At 41.8% G+C, this 24853-nt stretch overlaps 2 protein-coding genes across 4 annotated transcripts in view; both read left to right on the top strand.

Moving 5' to 3' along the window:
• The window catches only part of LOC140319669 (abl interactor 2-like), a 30727-nt gene extending 12342 nt beyond the window's left edge, over window positions 1-18385 (top strand). The window contains exons 3-13 of one of the 3 annotated variants that reach the window (XM_072397408.1): window positions 4503-4679; window positions 5466-5483; window positions 6715-6818; window positions 10023-10136; window positions 12738-12862; window positions 13126-13176; window positions 13289-13609; window positions 13921-14085; window positions 14203-14283; window positions 14401-14583; window positions 14925-18385. In XM_072397408.1, the coding sequence (XP_072253509.1) occupies window positions 4503-4679; window positions 5466-5483; window positions 6715-6818; window positions 10023-10136; window positions 12738-12862; window positions 13126-13176; window positions 13289-13609; window positions 13921-14085; window positions 14203-14283; window positions 14401-14583; window positions 14925-15100 (1515 nt within the window). In that variant the 3' untranslated portion in view covers window positions 15101-18385. The remainder of the gene's footprint in view (window positions 1-4502; window positions 4680-5465; window positions 5484-6714; window positions 6819-10022; window positions 10137-12737; window positions 12863-13125; window positions 13177-13288; window positions 13610-13920; window positions 14086-14202; window positions 14284-14400; window positions 14584-14924) is intronic. The other 2 variants (XM_072397409.1, XM_072397410.1) reach the window with 2 other exon arrangements.
• A 960-nt stretch (window positions 18386-19345) lies between these two features.
• On the top strand, window positions 19346-24838 carry cnot11 (CCR4-NOT transcription complex, subunit 11). The gene is made up of 7 exons (XM_072397420.1): window positions 19346-20113; window positions 20462-20626; window positions 21793-21945; window positions 22490-22692; window positions 22896-23098; window positions 24174-24270; window positions 24408-24838. Exons 1-7 carry the CDS (start codon window positions 19795-19797, stop codon window positions 24603-24605), a joined length of 1338 nt encoding a protein of 445 aa, XP_072253521.1. The 5' UTR covers window positions 19346-19794; the 3' UTR covers window positions 24606-24838.
• Window positions 24839-24853: the final 15 nt, after the last annotated feature.

The following is a 24853-nucleotide window of genomic DNA, read 5'->3' as shown; positions in this document are numbered from 1 at the left end:
GAAGTTATCTTTTTACATGACATCTGAAATATCAGGTTACTATAGGAAATTGTTGTTTTTCATCCAGTAAAGCAAATAAAACTACCTGTAAGTGTGATTGCATCTATCAGTCTTAATAGTGTGAAGCACTGCAAGTGATCCCAGACCCACGCTGTACACCTACACATTTCTCACTGCAGCTGTATGCAGCCTATTCATATTTCTAGGCAAACCCAGAGGATACTGACACGTCGTTAAGTGCTGAGAAAAGGCTTCTGTAGGAAAAGAAATGTTAATTCACTGGAGACTGAGATTTTCAACAGTCCAATCACACAGTAACTGTGTGCTTCTAGGACTACAGTCATAGTTTCAGCGGTACAGAGGGTCCATTCTCTTCCACAGACCACTGAATAATCAGTATAATCAGAATACTCTGCATACAGAAATAATGAGATGCTTCTCTCTGTGTTATGTTAGCTCAAGCTGTGGTTGAACGTCATAATTACCACTTTCTGCTCAGTGAGACACAGTCACATCTGCTATGTAGGCGAAGGCTTCGTGCAGTGAGGCTTCCTCACATAAGAAATGACACTGAGATGATCTTATATAATGCATTTTGCATTTCATGCTGCAGTAATCAGCCAAAAGGGTATTCGTGTAACATGAAGCAAAGATATCCAAACACACTCATAGCACAGACCAGATGCTCTGTCTTCGGGGGAAAAATCCCCCCCCCCAAGTCCATCGTGTGTAGTCTACAACAGGCAGGATTAAGCCATTAAAAATTTAACAGTTTTACACCCAAACATCATCCATTGAATAAGGCAATGCCTTTGTGTGTAAAAACCTGCCATCTGACATATTAAACTATGTGTGCTGACGTGCATATTTACTGCAAACTGTTGTCTGCTCTTACGTGAACTCACATGTAGCACTGTTGTTCAAAGTAGGACAAGTCTGCCTCTGTTTGGCCCCGCTGTTGCAGTGACTAACTGAAAGCAGTGAAAAGTTCATATATATTTTCTGCTGGACAGAAGTGATTCACTCATAAGCCAAAGCACGAAGACCATCTGCCTAATATGTTGTTTGTCGCCAACACCACACCCAAACGGTCCCGGTCTACTGAGGCAAGGACTCTACACCAAGACATTACAACAGATCCTTTAAGCCCTGCGAGTTTGGTGTTGGAGCCAGGGATCAGACTTCCTCCAGGACGTCCACCAACACCCAACGGCTGTGCTACGTATCAGAAGTCAATGATTTATAAGTGAGGCATGTTGGGCCTAAAGTCAGAGTTTTTAGTGTCTCTCTTTAAACATGGCCATTGTAATTTGTGCTGAACACAATCTGCTGTTATTAAATCTGTGGGATATCACTTATCAAATTAAATCGTGTTAGATTGTAATTGCAGTTTGACAGTTTTATATCCTCTTTAAAGTACGGTGGACCTGAATTTGCTTTGTAATCATGTTAAAATGCAAGTTTGAATAAATAAAAAAACAGTCGTGATAATTTACAGACAGATAAATCAATTTCTGCCAACATTCCTCTACAGGCTTCTTTGCAGCCACAGTGTTGCTTTTTCTCATAAAAAGTTTATTTTCTCCCCTGCATTAAAGTAGGTGCTGTATGAGGTTTTTAATGGTGTACTAAACACCCACTTTCATGTATGTGTATATGAAAAATAAAGAAGAAACCTGGGTTTTCAAGAGAAAGTGACAACTGCCATTATGATATGATTGGGTGGGATTTAGAAACCTCATGGCATAAATCTAATTATCCTTTTAATGGAAATACTTTGCAATCTGGATAAAAGCCTTTTTGGATCTTTAGATGTTTCATTTACCGTCTTTTCCGCACTATAAGGTGCACCTAAAAGCCTTAAATTTTCCCAAAAAACGGCCATGCGCCATATAATCCGGTGCACCGGATTCCAAAATCTGTCACGGATACCGCCATTTTGAACTTACCGCGGGGAGCGCCGAGCATTCATCGGGGCATTAATCCCCCTCCGCATCACTCACCGCTCTTCCTTTGCGCTGCTCACTGCCACGTCCACTTTTGCTGCGCCTCTTCGCTCTCTTACATTGGAAAAGAATGGCAACTGGCCACTTCCGTCGCTCGCTTTGTGTTCGGTGTGAATCCAGCGTCAGGTGGATCCTAGCCATTCACTCTGAATGGGGCGAAGATTGTATCGAGCTCGTACTTAGCGATTGAATCGTGTCATCATTAATGCTTTTGCCCGTGTCCCAGTGAGTCCCTGTTCTTCAGTCTGAGATGGGTGATGCAGACCGATGTGCAGTTTATAAATTTAGAAACGACCGATGATGTTGCCCTTGACCGTCGGACCATTTCCCGCTGACACAGGGATGTAATACATACACTACTGTGCTGGCAGCGATAAACCAATCAGAGAACATTAGATAATACGTACGCCTTATAATCAGTTGCGCCTTATGTACGGGTTAAATACAGAAATGGACCCCATAATTGAGCTAGCGCTTTAGAATCAGGTGAGCCTTACAGTGCGGAAAATACGGTAATATAGTTAATATCAATGTATATAAGTAAATTTTACAAATCACAATATAATACACCATTAAAGATGTGATCAATCATTCTCCTGAGTCCAGGCTTCAAGAACAGATCGTCATCCATATTAAGATTTCTCTCAAAATATCCACAGTGTGAGAACACAGAGCAGTGTGAATGTGTTTGTCACACTGAATACTCTGGGATTTTAGTGTTGGTGAGAAAGTAAAAACATTATTACAGACCCTTGAAAAGCGCCCTCTGACTCTTGTTAGAAATGTGATAAATGTATCAGTACATCTACCAAATGATGATCACGGTTTGCAGTAATGGTTTCAGCAAGTTATTTCACACAAAAGTGCTTCTTTGTGAGAAAGAACTGTTCAGTGAAATTCTGACAGAAAATGGCTAGACAGTCTCAGAGGGGATTTAGGGCTCCGTAACTGTTGCAACACACATAATTTAAAAATATCTTTGCAGCTGTCAGATGAATTGAGATGACTTTTTCTCTTAAGGTTAAAATCATAGCGTACCGAAAGCTCGACTTTATAGGACTGACAAGGTACACGTCACGTTTAGCTGTAGCTACTGCTAAATGGCAGCTACACTATGTTGCCAAAATTATTCACTTACCCATCCAAATAATTAAATTCAGGTGTTCCAATCACTTCCACGACCACAGGTGTATAAATTCAAGCACCGAGGTATGCTGACTGCTTCTACAAACATTTGTAAAAGTATGGGTAGCTCTTAGGAGCTCAGTGAATCCCAGCATAGTACCGTCATAGGATGCCACTTGTACAACAAGTCCAGTCGAGAAATTTCCTTGCTACTAAATATTCCACAGTCAACTATCAGTGGTATTATAACATAAGTTGAAGCGATTGGGAACAACAGCAACTCAGCCACGAAGTGGTAGGCTTCGTAAAATGACAGAGCGGAGTCAGAGGGTGCTGAGGCGCACAGTGCGCAGAGGTCAGCAACTTTCTGCAGAGTCAATCGCTACAGACCTCCAAACTTCACGTGGCATTCAGATTAGCTCAAGAACAGTGTGTGGAGAGCTTCATGGATTGGGTTTCCATGGCCGAGCAGTTGCATCCAGGCCATACATCACCAAGTGCATTGCAAAGCGTCAGATGCAGTGGTGTAAAGCAAGCCGCCACTGGACTCTGGAGCAGTGGAGGCGCGTTCTCTGGAGTGACGAATCACGCTTCTCCATCTGACAATCTGTTGGACGAGTCTGGGTTTGGTGGTTGCCAGGGGAACGGTACTTGTCTGACACAAGTGTAAAGTTTGGTGGAGGGGGGATTATGGTGTGGGGTTGTTCTTCAGGAGCTGGGCTTGGCCCCTTAGTTCCAGTGAAAGGAACTCTGAATGTTTCAGCATATCAAGAGATTTTGGACAATTTAATGCTCCCAACTTTGTGGAAACAGTTTGGGGATGGCCCCTTCCTGTTCCCACATGTCTGCGCACAAGTGCACAAAACAAGGTCCATAAAGACATGGATGAGCGAGTTTGGTGTGGAAGAACCTGACTGTCCTGCACAGAGTCTTGACCTCAACCCGATAGAACACCTTTGGGATGAATTAGAGCGGAGACTTCAAGCCAGGCCTTCTGTCCAACATCAGTGTCTGGCCTCACAAATGTGCTTCTGGAAGAATGGTCAAAAATTCCCATAAACACACTCCTAAACCTTGTTGAAAGCTTGCCCAGAGGAGTTGAAGCTGTTATAGCTGCAAAGGGTCATAACATCATATTGTGTCGTTACAATCTTCTAGCCTTCATAAGTTAGCAAGTTATTGTGTGTTTTATGTATAGAAAAGATGAATATCTTGTCATTTAGAGGTCAGTTAAAGGTCATTAATTTGACCTGCAGAACGTTCAGAAATGTCAACGAAGGGCAGAGATATTTTTCTGTAAAGATCAGCTTGAAGCAAAGATCATAAGTTAGTCATCATGTTCATTACTGTTTTCCCCTTTTTGCCTTTCAGACCGTTGACATTCACAAGGAGAAGGTGGCGAGGCGGGAGATTGGCATCCTGACCACAAACAAAAACACATCTCGCGCTCATAAAATTGTTGCTCCAGCCAATCCGGAGAGGCCTGTGCGCTACATTAGGAAGCCTATTGACTACGGTGTGCTGGATGACATTGGACATGGAGTCAAGGTAGGGGAAATGAATTGAGAAACATGTTGATGATTTGCAATAATCAAAGTGATTGTAATGTTAGATTTATTTGGCACTTTTTAAAACAACGTTTCAAAGAAAACAAAAAGAGTATGAGTATGAGTTTTCAACGTGTCAAATGAAAATAAGATCAGTTAGAACAATAATAGAAATATTCTAAATGTTGGGCCAGAAACAGCCAGAAGAGTCCTGTGGCTCTCTCGTGTGGATTGTAGGGCTGCAGGAATTCAGTAATTTAACTGAGAACCAAGCTGTAATGTGAAAAGTGAAAAGAGGCCCAGGAAGAAGTCACTGTGTGTGATCTTACCTCTTTGAACTGACCATAAATACGTTAAGTAGAGATGCAGACAGTCTCGTGTTTGTACCTAAAGTGGTCACTCTTGTTTTGCATCATTGGAATGTACCACATGGTGCGTTCATGTTTGTGTGCATAACACAAAATGAGTGTCTGTCACTAAATATTTTAAGTATGTATTTCCAATAGTGTTGAACAAGTAGTGCTAGTTATCTACCATTGAGTTTTCACATTTATGGAAGTGTACTCTTCACTATTACTGTGTTACGTCCGTTCTCTACACTTTAAATCCCCATCTCTCCATCTCAACCAGTCTTTATCTTCATCTTTCCTTCTCTGTAATTTAAATCCAGTGTTTCTAATGACTCGTAATGTTTGCATGATGTTGTTGTATCGTCACTGACCTTTAGACAAAATTTTCTCCCATCTCTTCTTTCTCCTGTTTCATCCGCTGTCATTGATGTCTTAAGTGGTTGATGAGGTTTAAGGTAAGGACACACAACACATCTACACACAATGCTGGCAAAATGCTTTTGATACGTTCTCTGCAATGATTGGTTGCCAGCAAAGTGCTATTCTGCTGCCATGGTGATTTCAGTCCTGCTAAAGCATATTTCAAACCCCACATGTTGCTTATGTCCATGTGGTCTAACCTCACTCAGCAATATGGTACTTATTTTAGCTGATTTTGAAAAGTCCGTGTGATACAGGCTGCTCTGATGGCTTAGATACGAGGAGCCCAGCTCCTGCAACTATTTCCTCAGTGGGTAGTGGGATATCTATGTTTGCCATGTTTGAAGCAAGCTGGGATACAAAGCTGGAGGGGTGGGTGGATCCAACCACTAACCTCCTTCAGCTGCAGCAGCTTTCTCCCCCACATTTTGAAACATCTTTAAATGCTTAATAACCTTTCATTAGCCGTGGTTAATGTCTTAATCTGAAGAGGATATTTGGACCATGAAGTGCAGACTCTGATTTTGTGTTGAAGAATCTCAACTATTTAATATGTGGAACCCTCTTTTTTTTAAGGGGCTCAAATATAATCAGGCCGGTAATCAGACCGGTTGACTGCACAGCTTTTGACTCCAGTAATTGATTGCATTTGAAAGTTATTGCTCTGAAATCAAAACATGCTGTCAAAGCATCTCTAAAGTAAATGAAACAACTAAAAAACAAACAAAGCGATCGTATCAAAGAATGCACATCTCCTGGCCAAAGCTTTTATCCAGTTGAAACAAAGGACATGCCATCAAAAGAAGACAAACTCTTGAGTCAAAACATGATGATGATTTACTGATAGAGACAATAACAATAATGATTCCTGCAGCAACACTGCATGTTAGACTATTCTAGTTTTCTAGTCTGAGTGGGATGAGGAAGAAAGGGACGAATATAAACAGTTTGAGGGCTAAATCTATATCATGACCAAATAACTGGGTCAGAGCATGTCTAAAATTGTAAGGTCAGCTGAGGTGCTCCCAGGGTCTCTGACGTGCCTGATGAGACGGAGTGGGAACTGCTTTAACAGGCACAGATTTTAGGATATAAAGGGCCTGCTGTGATGACGGAGCCATGTCCCCTTTAGTCAAATATGAGCTGTATTAGTGGAACACTGGCAGTATATTAGGCAGGGATGGCCACAATGCCTCATCAGTATATAATCACATTAAGTGGTTCTTCTCTGTGTGGAGTTTGTGAACCATGTATTTATTTCCACAGGTGAACGGCCAGCAGAGCATGAAACTTGGGGGGGGTCTGTCCCGGTCCAACCCCCCGACACAGAAACCACCCAGTCCACCAAGGGCAGGAAAGGGGATCTTAGGGTATGTATCCAACCTATCACCGACGCCCCCATGCACACACTGTATGCTTTTTACCTTAACTTGTCCTCGAATGTCTGTTTTTCTTCTGTACTCATGGTTTTATGTAATTATTATTACTTCCTGGTGTAATTTGTCTCTTTCATCGTGCCCTGAATACGTGAAAGAAATCTGAATAATATGAGAAGTGCAGTTTTATTAACAAGTTGGAGGATCTGCCTCACAAAATCATGCATTGGTCTTTTTGGTGACTTTGAAATATATGGTGTGTGAAAGTGCTGCAGTCTGTGTGTGTTTGCCTCTCTTGGAAGGACAGCGTATCCTGCAGCAAGCTTATTACACATTTGATCCAGTAAAGGGGAATATCTCTCTCTCTCTCTCTCTTTCACACATATTGAAACGCAGAGCTCTGAGGAATAACGTCATCCATTGTGAAAGCTTGTTGTGTTTGCACCCCTCTAACATCTAGGTCACACAGCTGTTTCTCTCTTTCCTTCTTTCTTCTTATCATCATCATCATGACCCTTTCGACTGTCTCTTACTTTCTTTCCACTCTTTTTTTCATTTGCTCTGTTTCACTTTAACTGTTTCACTCTGTTTGCATTCACCTTTGCCTGTATTTCCCCTGATCCTCTCCACCTGATCCTGATCCTCCTATTTCTCTGGTACTGCTTCAACCACATGGCTGGGAATCCAAAGTAAGTCTGGGAAAGTGTAACATAGCGTTACAGATAAGGAGAATGATGCTACTGTTGTGTCTGCACAGTGTCAAAGACTGATATTTTGGGCCAGCACAGATTAAAATACCATACCTCACCATACAATGGACACCACTAATTAGCAGCAGGCTAATTTCAAGCCTGTGTAGTGTACATTCACACTAAAGGTATGTTGAATTAGCCATCCATTGTTCCTGTGTTTAGTCTGTCCACAGATATAAGGCTTTACCTGGATCCTCATCACTAAGAGGAGCATCTTTCTAATGTCTTAGTGGTTTTACATAGATTTATTCTTCATGGCATCAGGATCTATGGCCACAGAAATTTGAATCCACTGCTAGTCTAGAGCTATGCATGACTATGGTTCATAAGTTCACATTTGAACTCCAATTTTTGTCAAAGCTGCCCCAAGTGTCAACCAGCAGCCAAATTACAGACCTAATTTCCTCTACGAGCATGCACTTGTTACCAACACCTCACGCTCTGTCCCCCCTACAGCTCCTCTGTTTAAAGCATAACTTTTAGACAAAAAACAGAATCCAGTCTGTGTGCTAAACTATCCAGCTGCTGACTGGAGCTTCCTATTTAACAGACTAACATGAGTCATATCTATCTAATTATGTGTGCAGATTTTTAAAAAATCCTTCAGAAATGTTCATGTCAGAGCAAAGTACTTATCACTTCATTATTATTGTATACCTATACGCATGAAGCCAGGTTGTCTGGCTTGCCAGATCCAGCTGGCGGAGGAACGTGTGGCCCTTTCGTTGGCTTTGTCAGTGTTCCTGTAACCTGCTGATCAACCGGCTGTTGTACTCTGAATTAACAGTGGGGGAGGATTCTTTTCATGCTGAAAGGGCCATGAACAATAACTAGTATAACAACACGATGGCACATAACCCATCATGCAATAATCTCTGGAAAAGGCTGTGCTACACTGGTACTGTCTAATTTTAAAAGATAAGTAATGGTTTAGTCCTCTGATCCCAGATGGTCGCTGCTTTTTTTTTTTTTTAAAGCTAATGTCCATAAAAAGTGCGACATTCAAGCCGAAGTGTGTATGTTCGTTGGAAAGAAGGAACAGAAGCAGCTTAGCAGTTGGTTGGAACTAAGCTGTGGTCAACAAGCCAAGTGTGCCTGTCTTCACACGGATACAAAAACACACACATTCATGGGGAGACAAGGGACAAATACACAGCAGTGAGTTGGCATTGCTCTGCAAACAACAGGCCCTCTGACAGAACAGGCACTCGTTACACACATCGACGACAACTCAGTCCAACACTCGCAAACAGTTTCACATTATGTATCTGTTGTTCCCGGCTAAGCACCATTCAGAGGGGATTTTACTTTTTCAAATGACAGGATTGATGATTAAATCAGGCATTCAGCAAAATAACAGCAACAACACAAATAAAGGTCAAGAAATCTGCTGAAAATGACAGAAAATACACGCTTCACAGTCTGCCAGAGAGTCGTCAGATTTCATCCTCGTGCGTCCTTTTGTTTCAAAGTAATTCTGGGTAGTTTATAAACCCTGTAGTTGCATTATAGCAGGAGTTTTTGATCTTTTTTCAACAGAACTGTTTATAACAAATAAACAAGCGAAGATATCAGGGTGTAGTTCTTTTCATTACTTGTTTTGTGTTAACTGTTACGTTTAGTCACACACATAATTATTTTGCATAGGCTGCTGTTAAAGTATTTACTTTATTCCATACGGTTGTACTGTAATTGTAATGTTTGTACGAGCGTATTTATGTTTCAGTAACTCACATTTTTTGTGTTCATTCTGAGAGAAATATTCTGTGTAAATACCACACTGACTCTTCTTTTCTTCAGTCTGATTTCTGTGGGTTTTTATTCTTTGACTGTGCCCTTTTATCCCATATTTCTGCGGCTGTTTCGATGCTGGAGGAGTTGTAATTCTCTTAAAATATATCCTGACCTTTAAACACGACCTTCACAGATTTTTCCATTTCTCCTGCAGCAAGAAAGGAGCAGAAATCGGCCTATTTAAAACAAAATGTTAGATTTTATTTACTGGTTGTAGAACAGAGTTCATACTGGACTGCACTGACCCTCTTTGGCTCCTTGCCAGCATAAATTCATTAAAAGATACCCTCTCTAAAAATATGCCATCATATTTTATGAGAGAAACAAAACAATTATTTAAGCGAAGCAATGTTGAACAGTTAAGTGTGTAAAGGTGTGCTACGTCCATTCAACACTGGTGCTGCCCTTTTCCTTCATTGCACAGGTCCTGGAAAAAACCTGACTGACTCTTTCACCTCTGAAACACTTCGAGTTGATGTTACTCACTACATGAATACAAATCTTTTTGTCTTGGGACAAAAATTGCATGGGACACGTCCACTTCCTGACAGAAATGTACCTCATGTTCACGAGTGTGTGCAGATTGGGACAGATCACCACAACTATCTCCCTGTGTTAACCCTGTCCTCACCCTCACCTCTTGCATGCACAGGAAGAACTCCCCCTACAGGACTCTGGAGCCAGTGCGCCCCCCAGTGGTGCCCAATGATTATGTCTCCAGCCCAACCCGCACCGCCACCCTCAACCATCGACCCCGGACATACAGGTAGCCGGGTCAACGAGTAAACATGGCTGCCAGAAAAGGATTTCAGAGCTCCTCCTTCTGCTTGAATTTCTTTTACACTCAAAACGCTTAATGTTCAGCACATCGATACGTCTACATTTCTATTTATTTTATTCCCAAACTAGACTGACAAATGTGCTGAATATAACGTTTTGATAACTTCTTGGCTGACTCAACCACAGTACATCCTTTTTTTCTCAGCATATCTTAATTCATGCTTCAATTCTCCCTTTTCCATTTGATCTGACCAGTTAGTTTTTTCTTTGAACATGAGCAAATATTTTGGTCCTCCCTGAGGCTCATTTCTTTGCACAAGTAAACAAATGTGCCATAGAAAAATTTGATTTGGAAAGAAAGGGTTTTTATAAGGGTTAAACAGGAAAATGTGATGATCTGAGAGCTTTACAGGTGCCAGCTGGTGGAGTTAAATGAGTTAAATGTTAAACCTTTTATGCTAAGCTAACAAACTGCTGGCTGTAGAAAATCATAAAATTTTTGGACATTCATTAACAAAGCGAATAATAAAAAATCCCCATGAAAAATTTTAACTGTCTCGAGACACCTGTGGGTTGTTTACATAAAAAAGGAACATTTTCACTGCCCGTGATTTGGATAAAAGCCGACATTTGATGTTATTTTTCCCCAGATCTTTGCTCATGAGTTATCATTAACTTGGTTTGACCTCTGCTTTGGCTCCTCGAGTTCTGCTGCTGTCCAGTGCTTCCTCTGTGGTTCTGTGGAGCAGTTGATTTAATTTAGCTTAATATGGAAAGCATTTGATGTTGTTTTTGCAGTAAAACTAAGAATAGTCGATCATCCTAAATCAAACCTCTTTTGAAAAAACATGGAGGAGACAGTATTAGTAACATAGATGATAAAGAACCCAAATTTATTTCTCAACAGGCTCTTAAAACGTTAATTGAATTTCTGATATTTGATCATTTTGATTTAGTTTGTAAAGGTCCTAAAAGTGTCAGCAGGGACAGTTGAACTGTTGCTTTGTCACTGCTGAAAGAACACAGAGGACCCGCTGTGCTAATGCTCTACTTACATCAACTAACCAATTTTCTTTTCATCCATGGATTCATTTTCTTTTGCTTTATTTGAACTATTTCAGTTTATTGATTAAAATGAAAGCAATGATGCATCCTCACCATATATGTGTATCCGTTATTCATTCTGTGTGCACATCGTTATCAGAAAGTTTAGAGGCAGTTTAAAGTCTCATATTGAGCATTTTTCTGATATTCAGACTGATTTGTTATTCTGCTTCAATACTGCTGCTTTTTAACATGATTTCTATCTCACTGTGCATAATTTAGTGAACATGAACAGATTATTTAGACCCCGGTTGTCAGCTCTGCTTCAGTTTGACAATCCTTCCCATCCAGTCAGAGCCTTCAGCCTCTGAGATCACATTTTAAGCCTTTCGTTGTTCCTTTTGCTCTGCTGTGTCTTTATGGGCACCTGATTTTCTCTTTGTTTTTCCTCTGATCTCTTCTTCGTCTCTGAAATGTCCTTTCCCTTCCTGCCTGGCTGTTCTTATGTGTTTCTATGTCCCGACACAGTCAGAAACGTCTCACCTCAGTTTTAAAAAACATTGTTCCCAGTTTTTTGCCTCTTTTAGCTGTTAGTTCAGAATAAGGGGAAAGTTGGACCAGCCAAAGTCTGCTTTAAAAGAGTTTCTTGACACGCTTTCAGACATAAAAAAATAAACTGCTAAAAATAGCTTTTCAGCTGTTTCGTAATGTCCTCCTTCATTTAAAAACTTATGATTTATGTATGTGGAAATGTGTCAGAGATGTATTTTACTCCTCTAACAACTCTAGTCTGCTGTTTCTTTTGGTGAAGGTGTTAGAGAATAGAAGATTCTTTTCAGATTGTGTGGGCGTGTTCGGGGTCTCTGAAGGAACCGGTCCTTCAAAGTCGCAGGTTTACACAAACTAGTGTTTGTAATCAGCCAGCAGAGTACAAGAATACCTGACTTTAATTCACTTATATCACACAGAATTAAGTCTATAGCTTCTTTTATTCATGTTTTTTAACATATTTGGTCATTTACATGTTATTCGAGGGCCACTTACCACACTGACTGTAAAACAGAAAATACCAAAGTTGAACCAGGATATTGTGTCGTGGCGAAGGGTCGTAGGGTTTCATTTTTACTATAAGGGTAATCCGTGTTTACTCTACTTAACTGTGTCGTGAATATCTGTTGAATATATGGTTTACATGTGTAGTGCGCGTAACTCCAGCTGCAGGTAAATAAACTGCTGCTGAAGAGGATGTCTTACCTTAACGTGGTTGTTGAGTAGATATCTAAAGATTGTGAGTACTTTGCTGTTATTCGTGTCATCTGCAGACTTAAAATGTTCAGCTGGTTTTATAAATGAGGCAAAAACGCTATCGGTGGAGAACAAAGTAAAATCTTGTGAGTCACAGCCTAATTAACTTTTAATTCCTGATATTTAGCCAATTTGGAACTGGATCCAAAATGGAGCACATTCCTGTCCAGAACATTGATTATCCGGCTGTGTGTGTGTGTGTGTGTGTGTGTGCGTGTGTGTGTGTGCGTGTGTGCAGTGGGAGCAGCGGAGGCAGCCATCCCAGCAGCAGCAGTCGGAGCAGCAGCAGAGAGAACAGCGGCAGCGGCAGTGTTGGCATTCCCATCGCCGTGCCAACGCCCTCGCCACCCTCCACTTTTCCAGGTAGCAAACACACACACATAAACACACACCTGCACAGGAGACACACACCTCTATGTCCTGAGCTTTCTTAGAGTTATTTATAACTGGTGTTCTTATATTCTTTTCTCTGTGGTGTTGTTAGCCTGAGGTAAAATCAGTCTGATTTAATGAACGCCATGGGATAATGGTAGAAGTTCACTAGCTTTGTATCTCTTCTTTTCTTCTTTATTCTCTAATTTTATTGTACTTTCCTCTTTTCTTCCTTGGTCATTTTCTATTTTCAGAATTCAAACGTCATAGTAGTATAAGTTTATGCTCATTTTCAAATCAACCTGGTAAGAAACTAAACAACTAATTTTTTTGGTTTTGATGTTGAAATACCTCTGTAGGGTTTTCTTTATCGCTCACACCCTCCTTTAACATTCCTTCCTATTCTCCTTCCTGAAGTCTCCCCGACTGCTGGACCAGCTAGTTCTTCCTCCACTGCTCCTAACTCCTCCCCTTCTCCTTCCCCAACTCCTTCCTCCTTCTCCTCCTCCTCATCCACCACAACCTTAACCCACCCTAATGCACCTCTGCCACCAAACTCACCTTCACACCACGCTGACTCATCTCCTCAAACAGCATCACAGTCAAATGCACCAAACACCAACACCTCTTCACCTTCTAACCCCCCCCTCGGCACATCTGAGGTCCAGTCAGAGCTGTCTTCTCTCCCTCCTCCCGCCCCTACTCCTCCACTCTCTTCCTCCTCATCACCTGCTGAAGGTGAGTCTCTCCGACCTCCCTGAATCCAGCTCTCTTGCTTTGTTTCTGTGGCTTAGTCTCCTTTCTGGTTTTGAAAGGAGGAGAGCCAAAGTCTGTGTCTGACAGAAAAGATACACAAAACAAGGTGTTCATACGACTGTCTCATGTTTTTCCTCTGACTCAAAATTTCAACTCTTTCTTGAAAGTTCTTCATTCCTAATGTTTGAGTTAACCGTGTTGTCATTTCAAGAATATTTGTGAAATGTTGGCAGTTTAAACTGATGAATCAGTAAATCTTAGATGTCTAACACGGTCCCTCTCTGCTGCGTCAGGCCCTATCGTCCCTCAGTTCTACAGTATGAACCGGCCTCAGCCTCGACAGCAGGCCGCACAGGTAGGGGGGTCACTTCCGTACCGCAGACCCCCCTCTGTGACCGGTCAGCCCATCGTATCGCAGAACCATGTTAACGGTGGTCCCTACTACAACCAGAGCCCAGGTTTGCACTGAAAAACACGATGTCCCTGCAGTAAAACCTGTCCTCAGGCAGCTTATTGTGAAAGTTTGATAAAAGCCGACGAGTATTGTAACTAACTCTGACTTTGTTTGTCTGCAGCCTCCCCTCCACCCACCTCCCTCCTCCAGTTCACCCCTCAGCTTCCTCTGATGGGTTTTGTTGCTCGAGTTCAGGAGTCCAGTAAGTACAGCTTTGCTTCCAAGTTTTATTTTTGTTCATATTGTGGAGCTGTTTTCAGTCATGCTTTGCAGAACTATGTTGAACACGTTTCCGATTGTAAAATGCACCCATTTCCAGTTTCAGACACCCCTGCGCCCCCTCATCCATCCACAGAGAGCCAATCAGGGCCTGCTGAGCCTCTACCCACCCCACAGCCGATGGAGGACGGGCATAGTGAAGAAGACTCTGCAGTCGTGGAGTACAACGATCCGTATGCTGAAGAAGACCCGCCGTGGGCGCCCAGAAACTACCTGGAGAAAGGTGCACCATAGAAATGCTCGAGTGTCCCCAGTTATCAGCCATCTGTACTGTTTTCTGTCTTTTTCTGACTGCAACATGAGAGGTATTATGTTAAAAGTAGCTTCATATATATCTGTGGCACGTGACAATGTCATATAAAATACCTTTTTATAAATGTCATTGTTCTCCTAGAAGCTTCTTGTTTAGTTCTCAGTGGATTGTAGACGAATTTAGTCCATAAATCTGTCTACTAATGTGATGTGTGATCAGTGTGGCTGATTAGGAGATGCTTTTTACTAACGGCAGTGCAGCTGGTTGTTAAGTGATACAGCACTTATTGCGGTGCGTTTGTCACTTTCTAGTGGTGGCCATCTACGACTACGCTGCAGACAAGGAGGACGAGTTGTCGTTTCAGGAAGGAGCGATCATTTACGTCATCAAGAAGAACGAGGACGGATGGTTTGAAGGAGTGATGCAAGCCACCACCGGCCTCTTCCCTGGGAATTACGTTGAGTCCATCATGCACTACGCTGACTGAGGAAAAACTCTTGTGTTTTGCTGTTGGAGTTCAATCGCAGTTTCAGATCCTTGGATCCTTGGATCCTTTTTCTATATTTCTCTTTTAGATTCAGACCAACCATTTACAAGCAAGTAAATCATCACTTTGACGTCCCAGATTGTGTTTTGTGCACTGCACTTCTCTTGTTGGAAGACTTGAGGGGTATCGTAGGTATTTCATACCAAGTTTACATTTAGCCAAAATGCTGTTTTCCTGCAAAGATAACATGCAAACACACCAGGTTGTTTAATCAGCTGTTATTTCTTCCTCTTCCGGATTTAATCAACTAAATAATGAAATGTGGTATTACTGCCACCATCTGTTTTGTTAGTTATATAACAGCTTTCCCAGAAAGCTCTGTTCTTCCTGTTCACGCTACGACACTAATAAGAAAAAAAGCTCTACATTATTCAGTAAAAATCCTTTAAAAGCACCCAAACGGTTGATTGAATCAGCTGTAAATGCAGTAAGCCCAACAAGAACAACAAAGACACTCCACAGAGGGTCAGAGAAAATAATGGTAGACACATCAAATGTTCTTTAATGCACTTAAACCATTTGCATGTGTTCCTCAGTGCCAGAAGAAACCAGTGATGTGCACTTATGAGAGCACTGCTAATAGCTAATTCTGCACGATGTGATGTTAAACAGAACAGAATAAAAATGTCTCGGATAAGACAAAAGAAAAGGAGTGATGACGTAGATAAACAGCAGCTATCCGTCTTATCTCATTTTAGATTACATTACAAACAAACTGTCCTAGAACATATGAAGTGAAACATGAATCGAACTAGTTTCTATTGTTTTCTAAAAATAAATGTAACATTTCTGTACAGTAAGCTTTATTGAAAACCTGTAAAGAGAGTAAAAGTTTGTCTTTAACTGAATGGAAAAAGCTGTAAAAACACCTTTTGTCATAGAATAAAAATGATCAATAATCATAGGAAAACAAATATCTGTGTTTAGGTTGACAGGAGGACATTGATCAGCTCCTGATCTTTTAGCTTTAACCATCGTTTAACCTTCCTTTATTTTGTTTTTCTGTCAGTGAAGTAAAACTCTGATGGTGACTTTTCAGTTTTGATGTTGTGGTTTAACTTTAATCTGAAAAGAGACGGTATCACTATTTGAGCCATTGAACTTGAACACAGATCCTGAGTCTGAACTGCTTTTAAATACAGATTTGATCAATTTATTAGTTAAGTTGAATATTCAATCTTGGATTTAGCAGCTCTGTGTAAACTGAAATCAACACTTTACTTAGAAGATAAATCCGGCAGACTTCAGTGACCTTAAATCCCATTTAGTTCTGTCATCAGGTCAACACTCGTTCTGTGAAGCACTGAACTCAACCAGAAAGCTAATAAAATCAAATGGAAGCTCTCGAGGTCTGTTTTCTACGAACTGAACCATGTTGTCTGGAAGCGGTTCACTGCTCTACGTACATCAAACACAGAAGCTTTCGATATGATTAAGTTCAAACTTGTTTTAATGTTGAGAAAAAAAAAATATTTCAGTGAAAAAAATGTTTTTTTGAATTGACTGTAAAAACATAAAAGCACAGAGTTTGTGCTGTTTTTGTGCTCCAGGCTACTTTGGGACTGTCTCAGCTTTATCTTTCATTCAGCCGAACAGTTGCTACTTTATTGTGATCTTTAGATGCAGAAGGCGGCTCATTTACAGTATGTTATGGAAAAAGAAGCTGCAACGATACACTTACTTTACGTTAAACCGTTTGGATTAAAACTGATCAGAATACAATCCACCCTCCGGTGAGATATTGATCATTTCGTAGCGTACTGCACAGAAACAAAACGTTCTCTCTTATCGTTCCCCTCTCTGACCTCTGAGCCTCGTTTTATTGTGTTTTTTGTCGCCCTGTTGTCTTGTCGTGAGGTGGATTTGAACAAGTTGCCAGGTGGAGATTCTATTGCCAGTTTTTCGAAGTTTACATTGTGTTTGCCTGCATGCCTGATATATAACTGACACGTTTATTCGCCATGTTTTCATAGTATTTGTGTTTATATCTTCTTTTTTTTTTATTGTTTTACCAACTTGCTTGATGCTGTCTGTTTGATCAGCTGGAGGTTGTGATGTTCTTGTACAGTTGTTGGTTGTAATGGCCCTTTAACAGGAGTCCTGCACGCTTGGACTTTGTACCGTCTCAAAGATGGAGGGGTGGATATTTTCGTGCCATATGTGTGTGAGTGTGTAGTGATGCGTATGCTGACATATGTGTGTGTGTGTGTGTGTGTGAATCAGTATGAACCAAACCTTCCCTTGAAGTGAGCGTGGACCTGAAAACAGTGTGTCCTTGTGCAGTGTTTTTTTTAAGAGGCAACAATAACCAGAGTATGCCAAAATTTTTTGATTTATTTCATCTTTAATCATCTTCTTTGGATGATTAAAAAAGGAGAAAATCAATATTTTCCGCTGTACCACAGACGGTTCCCAGAGGTTCGTTATGAACCAGTTTATTATGGACTTTGTCTCTGAAATGATTTGCTAAAGACCTGCAATTAGTAGTTATTTATATTGCCAGTAAGCCTGTTAGTTTTTTAATAATAAATTGTTTATATAAGATTATTGTAAATATATATAATATGCCGTTTTATTTTGATATAATTTTCATGATTATAAGCACTGAGATTTTAGGTGACGAGTCACAAAAGTTCACGTTTTGAACTAAATAAATCTGACATGTGGGCAGCAAAGTCATTGATTCGACTCGTGACGGGCGTTACAGATGAATTCCTGATCATCAGAAGTGTTTGGCTCCTCAATGTTTTGGCATACTCTGTTTTTTGTTTGCCTGCAACGATCCCTTTAAAAAGTGTGGACTGAGAAATGATCTGTGAAATGACACAGGCGGCTTCTCCGAGGCCGGTGTTCATCGAGAATCCGCTTCATCCTCCTCCGTGTGCACATGTTTCTTAAAGAAAGCTTCACTCTGGATCTAAAGTTACAAAATAAACTAATTAAGCTGTCAGTTCAAATTGTATCTCAACACAAAATGTTTCTTTAAAAAGTTGTTTCATGGAAAATCCATTTTTATGATTTTCTATCTTACTTGATTGAAGCTAATTGGATGTTTTTGAGATATATTGAACAGTTAGAAGTCAAACCGACGCCAACCAGAGTGTTTCTGGTGGAACATTGTGTCCGGAGAAGCTTTCTGTTTTCCTAAATGAATTGCAGCTGAAAGCCCATTTTTTTGTAAGAAAGACGAAGAGTGAAATTACTAAAATAAATGTTTTAACAGCCTTTCTGTCCTATCTGTCTTGTTTATATGAAGCAGAATGTACTTTCACAAGAGATTAAAGACTCAGAACATAAATCCATCCAGCTGCCAGCGAGCAGGAGGCGGGCTACATCCTGGGCTCAAACATGCAACTGAATTCAAATCATTTTCAGCATTTGTTTTAGGTTTTGTGCAATACAGAAGATAGAAAATAAATCATGTGTTAACATGTAGCTCTTTAGGCTTGCCACAGATAAAATTAGCATATTGTTCAGCACCAGAATACAAAGTGTTGAACATGTATGCTATGTCATATCATAGATGTATTAATGTGTTCTTAATCAGACTTTATTGGTATAATGCTGCCTCTACTGGTTATTTTAAAGATGGCTGACAAGAGATGAAGTAAATGCAAAATGAAAGCTGTGAAACCTGATCAACAGTCAAGTAGTTTGTATTTAAAATGTCTACCTTTTGTTCTCAACATGCACACTTCAAGCAGAACTCCAACACAGAAATAAACGGAAAACTGACAAACACCCCTAAGATGAATAAATATGTGTTCTGTGGACTATAAAATATATACACCCCTGCAGTTTATACAGAACTGGTGTTGTGTTGTGTTTATCGTGTTTACATTGTGTTGTAAATGTATTTTAAATTAATCCACATTCAACAAACCATAAAGAATAATTAATTATTAAGTAATTGGTGAACTTTTTTACATTTGTTTTGAAAGAGCAAGAAACAGGAAATTATATCGCAAGTGCTTATGGGTAAGCAGATAACTTGCCTACCTAAGTCGAGCCAAAATATTGCATTCCGCTATGTTTTAATTTGAAGATGTCGTTTTGGCAGTCAATAAGTCAGATCTATTGAAACTAAAATAATTTATCAATAAAGAGTATATTAATATTATCAATAAAGAGTTTTTAAATTTAAGAGTCCCGGCTGGAAAGGAAGTTAGCACTAAACTACATCACCCATGATGCACCTCACCGTAAGGGTCAAATCTGAAATTTAAACGGCTGATTCACTACGCCAGGACTTCTGTTTAACAGTCGCGAAAACACTTAAACGGACTTTGATATTTCATTCAGTTTGTATCTGCTATTCTTTGTAAGACTGATTTGTGGCCGCTGAATCGGTCTTTGTGGATTTAGTTTGGCAGAATGCTGAGCTTTGCAATAACTCCGCCGCTTTTTTGTCAGTTAGCGTTGCTATGCGAGCTAAGCTAGCTCACTGGGAGTTCCAGGGTGCTACACTCGTGTGATGACTTTCAGACCGTAGTTCTTCGCATTTCTTCTTCAAAAATGAATTAATCGGGTTAATCACGGGGAATGGTAGATTTACTATAATAACTGGATAATACGCTGTTATAATAAACGGCACCGAACTTCGCTCAAGCTGAACGAATCCGGGTGAGGAGACCATGACCCTCGCTCCAAAGGAACTGTCCAACCTGCTGAGCATCATCTCGGAGGAGGCCTGCACCAACACCTTCGAGAGCCTCTCCACTCACTTCCATCATTACTTCGGGAAAGCGGAGCACTTCAGGGTGGGCTCGGTGCTGGTTATGCTGCTCCAGCAGCCGGACCTGCTGCCCAGCTCCCCGCAGCGGCTCACCGCCCTCTACCTTCTCTGGGAGATGTACCGCACCGAGCCGCTAGCCGCGAACCCGTTCGCCGCCGTATTCGCTCACCTGCTGAATCCCGCACCTGCCGGGGAGGAGCAGGAGAAGGTGCTGTCCGGTAGGTCTCTTACCGCGTGGAAATGATAGACAACATCTTGGGTATAAGTAATGACACAGTTTTAGTTTAGATAAATTGCACATTTAGTGTCTTAATGTTAACATAAGTTTAAAATCTGCTGTTGTTTTTCTGATGGCACAGCAGCCCTTTATTATGCACCTGTACCTGTAAAAGAACCATTTTCTTGCCCCATCCTATTGCCCCATCAATGCTTGTTCTGTCACCTGTTCCATGTGTTGATTGAACTAAGAAAATTAAAAAAGTACCATCTTCTCAAGCAACTCAAAATCATAAAATGATACTCTTAATATTGCAAATCTCATCCTCGGTGTCCACTCTCTGTTTCAGGATTCCTGCCTCCCATCACCCAGCCTGAGAAATTCTTTCTGTCTCAGCTGATGTTGGCACCACCCCGAGATCTCTTCAAGAAGACGCCCAGACAGGTGTCCTGCATGGATGTGGGCAACATGCCCCAGTCTATAGACATCAGTGGGCTTCAACTAGCTTTGGCAGGTCGGTAGACACCAAAAAGAGTCACAGCTGCATCTCCACGGTCCATCTTTAATCGGATTAAATATGTCTCATGTAAACACTTAGTTTAGAGGTTGGACCGATCAAATCTTAAATCTTTTTGGATAATTTGATCCACAGATTGAAATAAATATGTTCTTTCTGAACATGCTCAAACCAAGTAGTACCCCTACTTGATGACCTGTTGAGTTTCCATGGGGTACAAACTAAAACTCTGTATACATTCTTCAACTGCAAAATACTCACACCGTACCTTAAAGTTCTTCAGATCAGTGCCACGTAAATGCTTGATGCTTCAGTAGCTCTGCAATATAATAAGTTAAAGAAAGCTTTGTTCATGTTCATGCTGTTTAATTTTCTTATCATAGTCAAATAAAACAATAAGACCGACGTCTAAAACCAAAAAAGTATCCAAAATAAAACCTTGAAACAATCACAAAATATCAAAAGCCCATTTTCACACATGCGCTGCCCTCCATTGATCTGGTGATTGAGACCTGGACGTGTCGGCGCCATGTGTGAATTATCCTCTTGGTGCTTTTTCGTAACATTTTCAGATTGAAATCGAACTTGATGGTTTAAAGTGTGTGTTTACGTCGGTGACTCGCCTCCCACTGAATGCTGCTGCGAGGTCCAAGTTGAGGTGACCCCATAACGATCATTGGAAAAAAAACTCCATTATCTGGGTTTGCAGTTCCTGGAAATTTGGACGTCTCTAGAAGAAACGTAACTGAATTTTGAAAGACGCTTCCCTTTTTTTCCCGGAAACCTTGGAACAGTTAAGAGAATAAGTGTCCCTCAGAGTTTTAGCCACAGGCTGCTGACCGGCTCCTGGATGTGGAGTGATGTGAGTTTCAAAGGGCCTCTCTCACCTCTCCACATGCTTAGAAACAGCAGAAGAATATTTCTGATGAAGTTGCTTTGAGGTCTGAGCATATTTATGATTTGACGTAGAGTAAATGGACTTGTACTTGTATAGCGCTTTTCTGGTCTAACTGACCACTCAAAGCGCTTTGAGTGGTCAGTACAAAGGATAACGGAAGTAATTCAGAGCAGCATTTATTTCCTGATTAAATACAGTCCTGGTCATTGTTCACGTGTTCACGTGTTGAGAATAATTTGTGTGGATCTTAATCTTTGTCTTCCAGAGCGTCAGTCGGAGCTGCCCACTCAGAGTAAAGCCAGCTTCCCCAGCATCCTGAACGACCCCGATCCGGACTCTTCCAACTCTGGGTTCGACAGCTCCGTGGCCAACCAGATCATAGAGTCACTGGTCACAGGGCCGCGCCCTCCGCTGGAGAGTAAGCATTTCTGATGTTGTTTAAACAGACGGCTTTCGTTGAAGCAAAATGTGTCAGCTCAGGATTTAAACCTGCGTCTCCACAGCAGCAACCAGGGACTTAATTTAGTTCCAACATGCAAAAGGGTCTGTCTTTAATGAAAGTTATTAGGTTTTTATCCTTTATGCTGTAGAGAACAAGTTTAAGTCACATTAACATGACAAATCAGATGGAAAAAATGCCCCGACGGGTCCAGCAAAGCAGAGAAGATAGACGTTCACGTGTGTGAAATCCACACATCTATTAAACAAGCTGCCACACAGTAGTTTTATTGGTGCTTTTCTTGTGCCTCTTTTGTAAAACGCTGGTTAGAAACCAAAGTGCACGCAAACACGACCAGGAAACTGCTTCCTCAGCAGAAGATTTGAGCTTTGAGCGCTGCACTCAGAACAGAAGACGCCTTTTGCGGTTAATTTAAATGTTGCCGTGGTTACCATGATTGGAACCCAGGAGCAGGTCGGGGCCGTTAACCTCACAGAGTCCATCCACCTTGTTTCCTCCTCAGGCCACTTCCGCCCAGAGTTCATCCGGCCGCCACCTCCTCTCCACGTGTGCGAGGACGAGCTGGCGTGGCTGAACCCCACCGAGCCGGATCACAGCATCCAGTGGGATCGCTCCATGTGTGTGAAGAACAGCACCGGCGTGGAGATCAAACGCATCATGTCCAAGGCCTTCAAGAGTCCGCTGTCCGCCCAGCAGCAGTCACAGGTGGGTCAGCGAGTCAGCTCTGAGGCGTCCATCGAGTGCCTGTGAAACTTTAAACTGACACGTCAGGATTAAAGCAGCTAAAAAAAACTGTTACAAAGAAAAGCTTAAAGTCTTCACCTTTAAGGCCGTTATCAGCAGGTTTCCTATATGTGGGTCCCTCCTTTAAACGACCCGCGTTCTGAGTCTGTCTGTTCTGTCTTCAGCTGCTGGCCGAGCTGGAAAAGGACCCAAAGCTGGTTTATCACATCGGCCTGTCGCCGGCGAAGCTGCCCGACCTGGTGGAGAACAACCCGCTGGTGGCCATCGAGATGCTGCTGAAGCTGATGCAGAGCAGCCAGATCACAGAGTATTTCTCAGTGCTGGTTAACATGGACATGTCGCTGCACTCCATGGAGGTCGTCAACAGGTGAGGGGCGGGGCTTCTTTAGGTCGGTCTCCGTCTTTGTGTACGGTGAACCTAAACTTTTTAATGTGCTTCTGGTAAAAAGTTCTTCTACTACTATAAAGTTCGCAGCTGAGGACCGTGCAGCTCGGGCAGAGCCAGAGTCCGCGTTAAGCTGTCCATCGCCGCCATTTCTAAGCGAGTATTTTGCAGCTGACTTCATTCGTCCTGCCTCGCTGCGTCACTATGGATGCTGTTATAAACGGCATGTGAAGTGTCTCTCGTGTATTCTCGCTCCTGCTCGTTATTCGTGCAGCGCCACACGTACCGATGCGTACAGATTAGCTCGTCCGCTCTGCTGTCGCCCGTCAGCCACGTCGTGCATTTTTCTGTAGTCTGAATTTACACTGGAGCACAGCTGCTCCATACTGGGACACGTCCCCCGTGAAAAGGGGGCTGATGATGCCTGTGACCACAGACCAGCTCATCAGTAACTCAAGTCTTCCTGAACAGGTCCGTTGGCTCTGTCTTGGATGTCATTAAAACGCTGATAAAGGAAAAGTTGGAGGGTTGGTTACAGCCACACGACCTTCTTCTTAATGTCAGAAGATTTTCAGTTTCTGTTGTCTTTGTTGCTGCTTCTTTACTCGTTCAAAGTGAATTTTGGAAGTCCCCTCATCTTCTCGCTTTCCCCTCTAACTAACTAACTGTTTTAGGGCCAAAGACTCCACCGAAGACGGCTCCAGAAAAACAGTTATTTTGTTAGTCGGACCAAAATTGATACGATACACGACAGCCTGGAAATATACTCGCTGTTCACCTTCATTCTGCAGCTGTTTCAACAGTCTGAGTCTCACTGAAGCTGTAGAAAACCGGACCCAGGTGGTTTCCGCTCAGCTCGACTCAAACGGCCGGAGGTGTTGTGCATGTGCTCCAGAGTTCAGACTAAAAACAGTAGAGCGTCAGCTGCTGCTCTGCTTTTCTCTTTTTAATCACTACAGAGTGGATTTAGCTTCATGGGAAACTTCAGGTCTGTTGGCGTGTTTCCGCTCGTTCATGTGCTTTTTTCTTTCTTTTCTTTTTCTCTCCCCTCCCTCAGGTTGACCACAGCTGTGGACCTGCCTCCGGAGTTCATCCACCTCTACATCTCCAACTGCATCTCCACATGCGAGCAGATTAAAGACAAGTACATGCAGGTACAGCACGACCTAATTACAGTGAAAATCATTTAAAGGGCGTTTTGGAGCTCGTTTCTGCTGTTTTAACTGTAGATGAGGTCAGTTCACTTCAGACCGTTGAAAAAGACTTGTTGAACGCTGTTTCTGTCTTCCAGAATCGGCTGGTCCGACTGGTCTGCGTCTTCCTCCAGTCGCTGATCCGAAACAAGATCATCAATGTTCAGGACCTGTTCATCGAGGTTCAAGCCTTTTGTATCGAGTTCAGCCGCATCCGCGAAGCCGCCGGCCTCTTCCGCCTCCTGAAGACTCTGGACACCGGCGAGAACCCCGCCGAGGCCAAACCCGCCAAATAAAGACGAAGGGACATGAAAGCTCTGGAGCATCAGAGCACAAACTGGTGCAGCTCACTCTGTAAATACGTGACTTTGACTCGCTGCTCTGCCTCTGAACTTTGTCACCAGTTTCTCCTCGAACAGAAGTTTCAAAAAGAGAATTAAACATTTTGGGGTTTTTTCTGCTTCGAAACTTTTGAATTGAATTCATTAAACAGGTTGTTTAATTAAGTCTTTCAGGTGGATTTCTTTTTGTATTTTCAGTCATT

This window comes from Leuresthes tenuis, unplaced genomic scaffold (assembly GCF_036924035.1).
Source record: "Leuresthes tenuis unplaced genomic scaffold, fLeuTen1.0.hap1 SCAF_12, whole genome shotgun sequence".
Taxonomy (NCBI): Eukaryota; Metazoa; Chordata; class Actinopteri; order Atheriniformes; family Atherinopsidae; genus Leuresthes; species Leuresthes tenuis.
The sequence above is the reverse complement of the archived record's forward strand: the minus strand, read 5'-3'. Positions and strand labels throughout refer to the sequence as shown.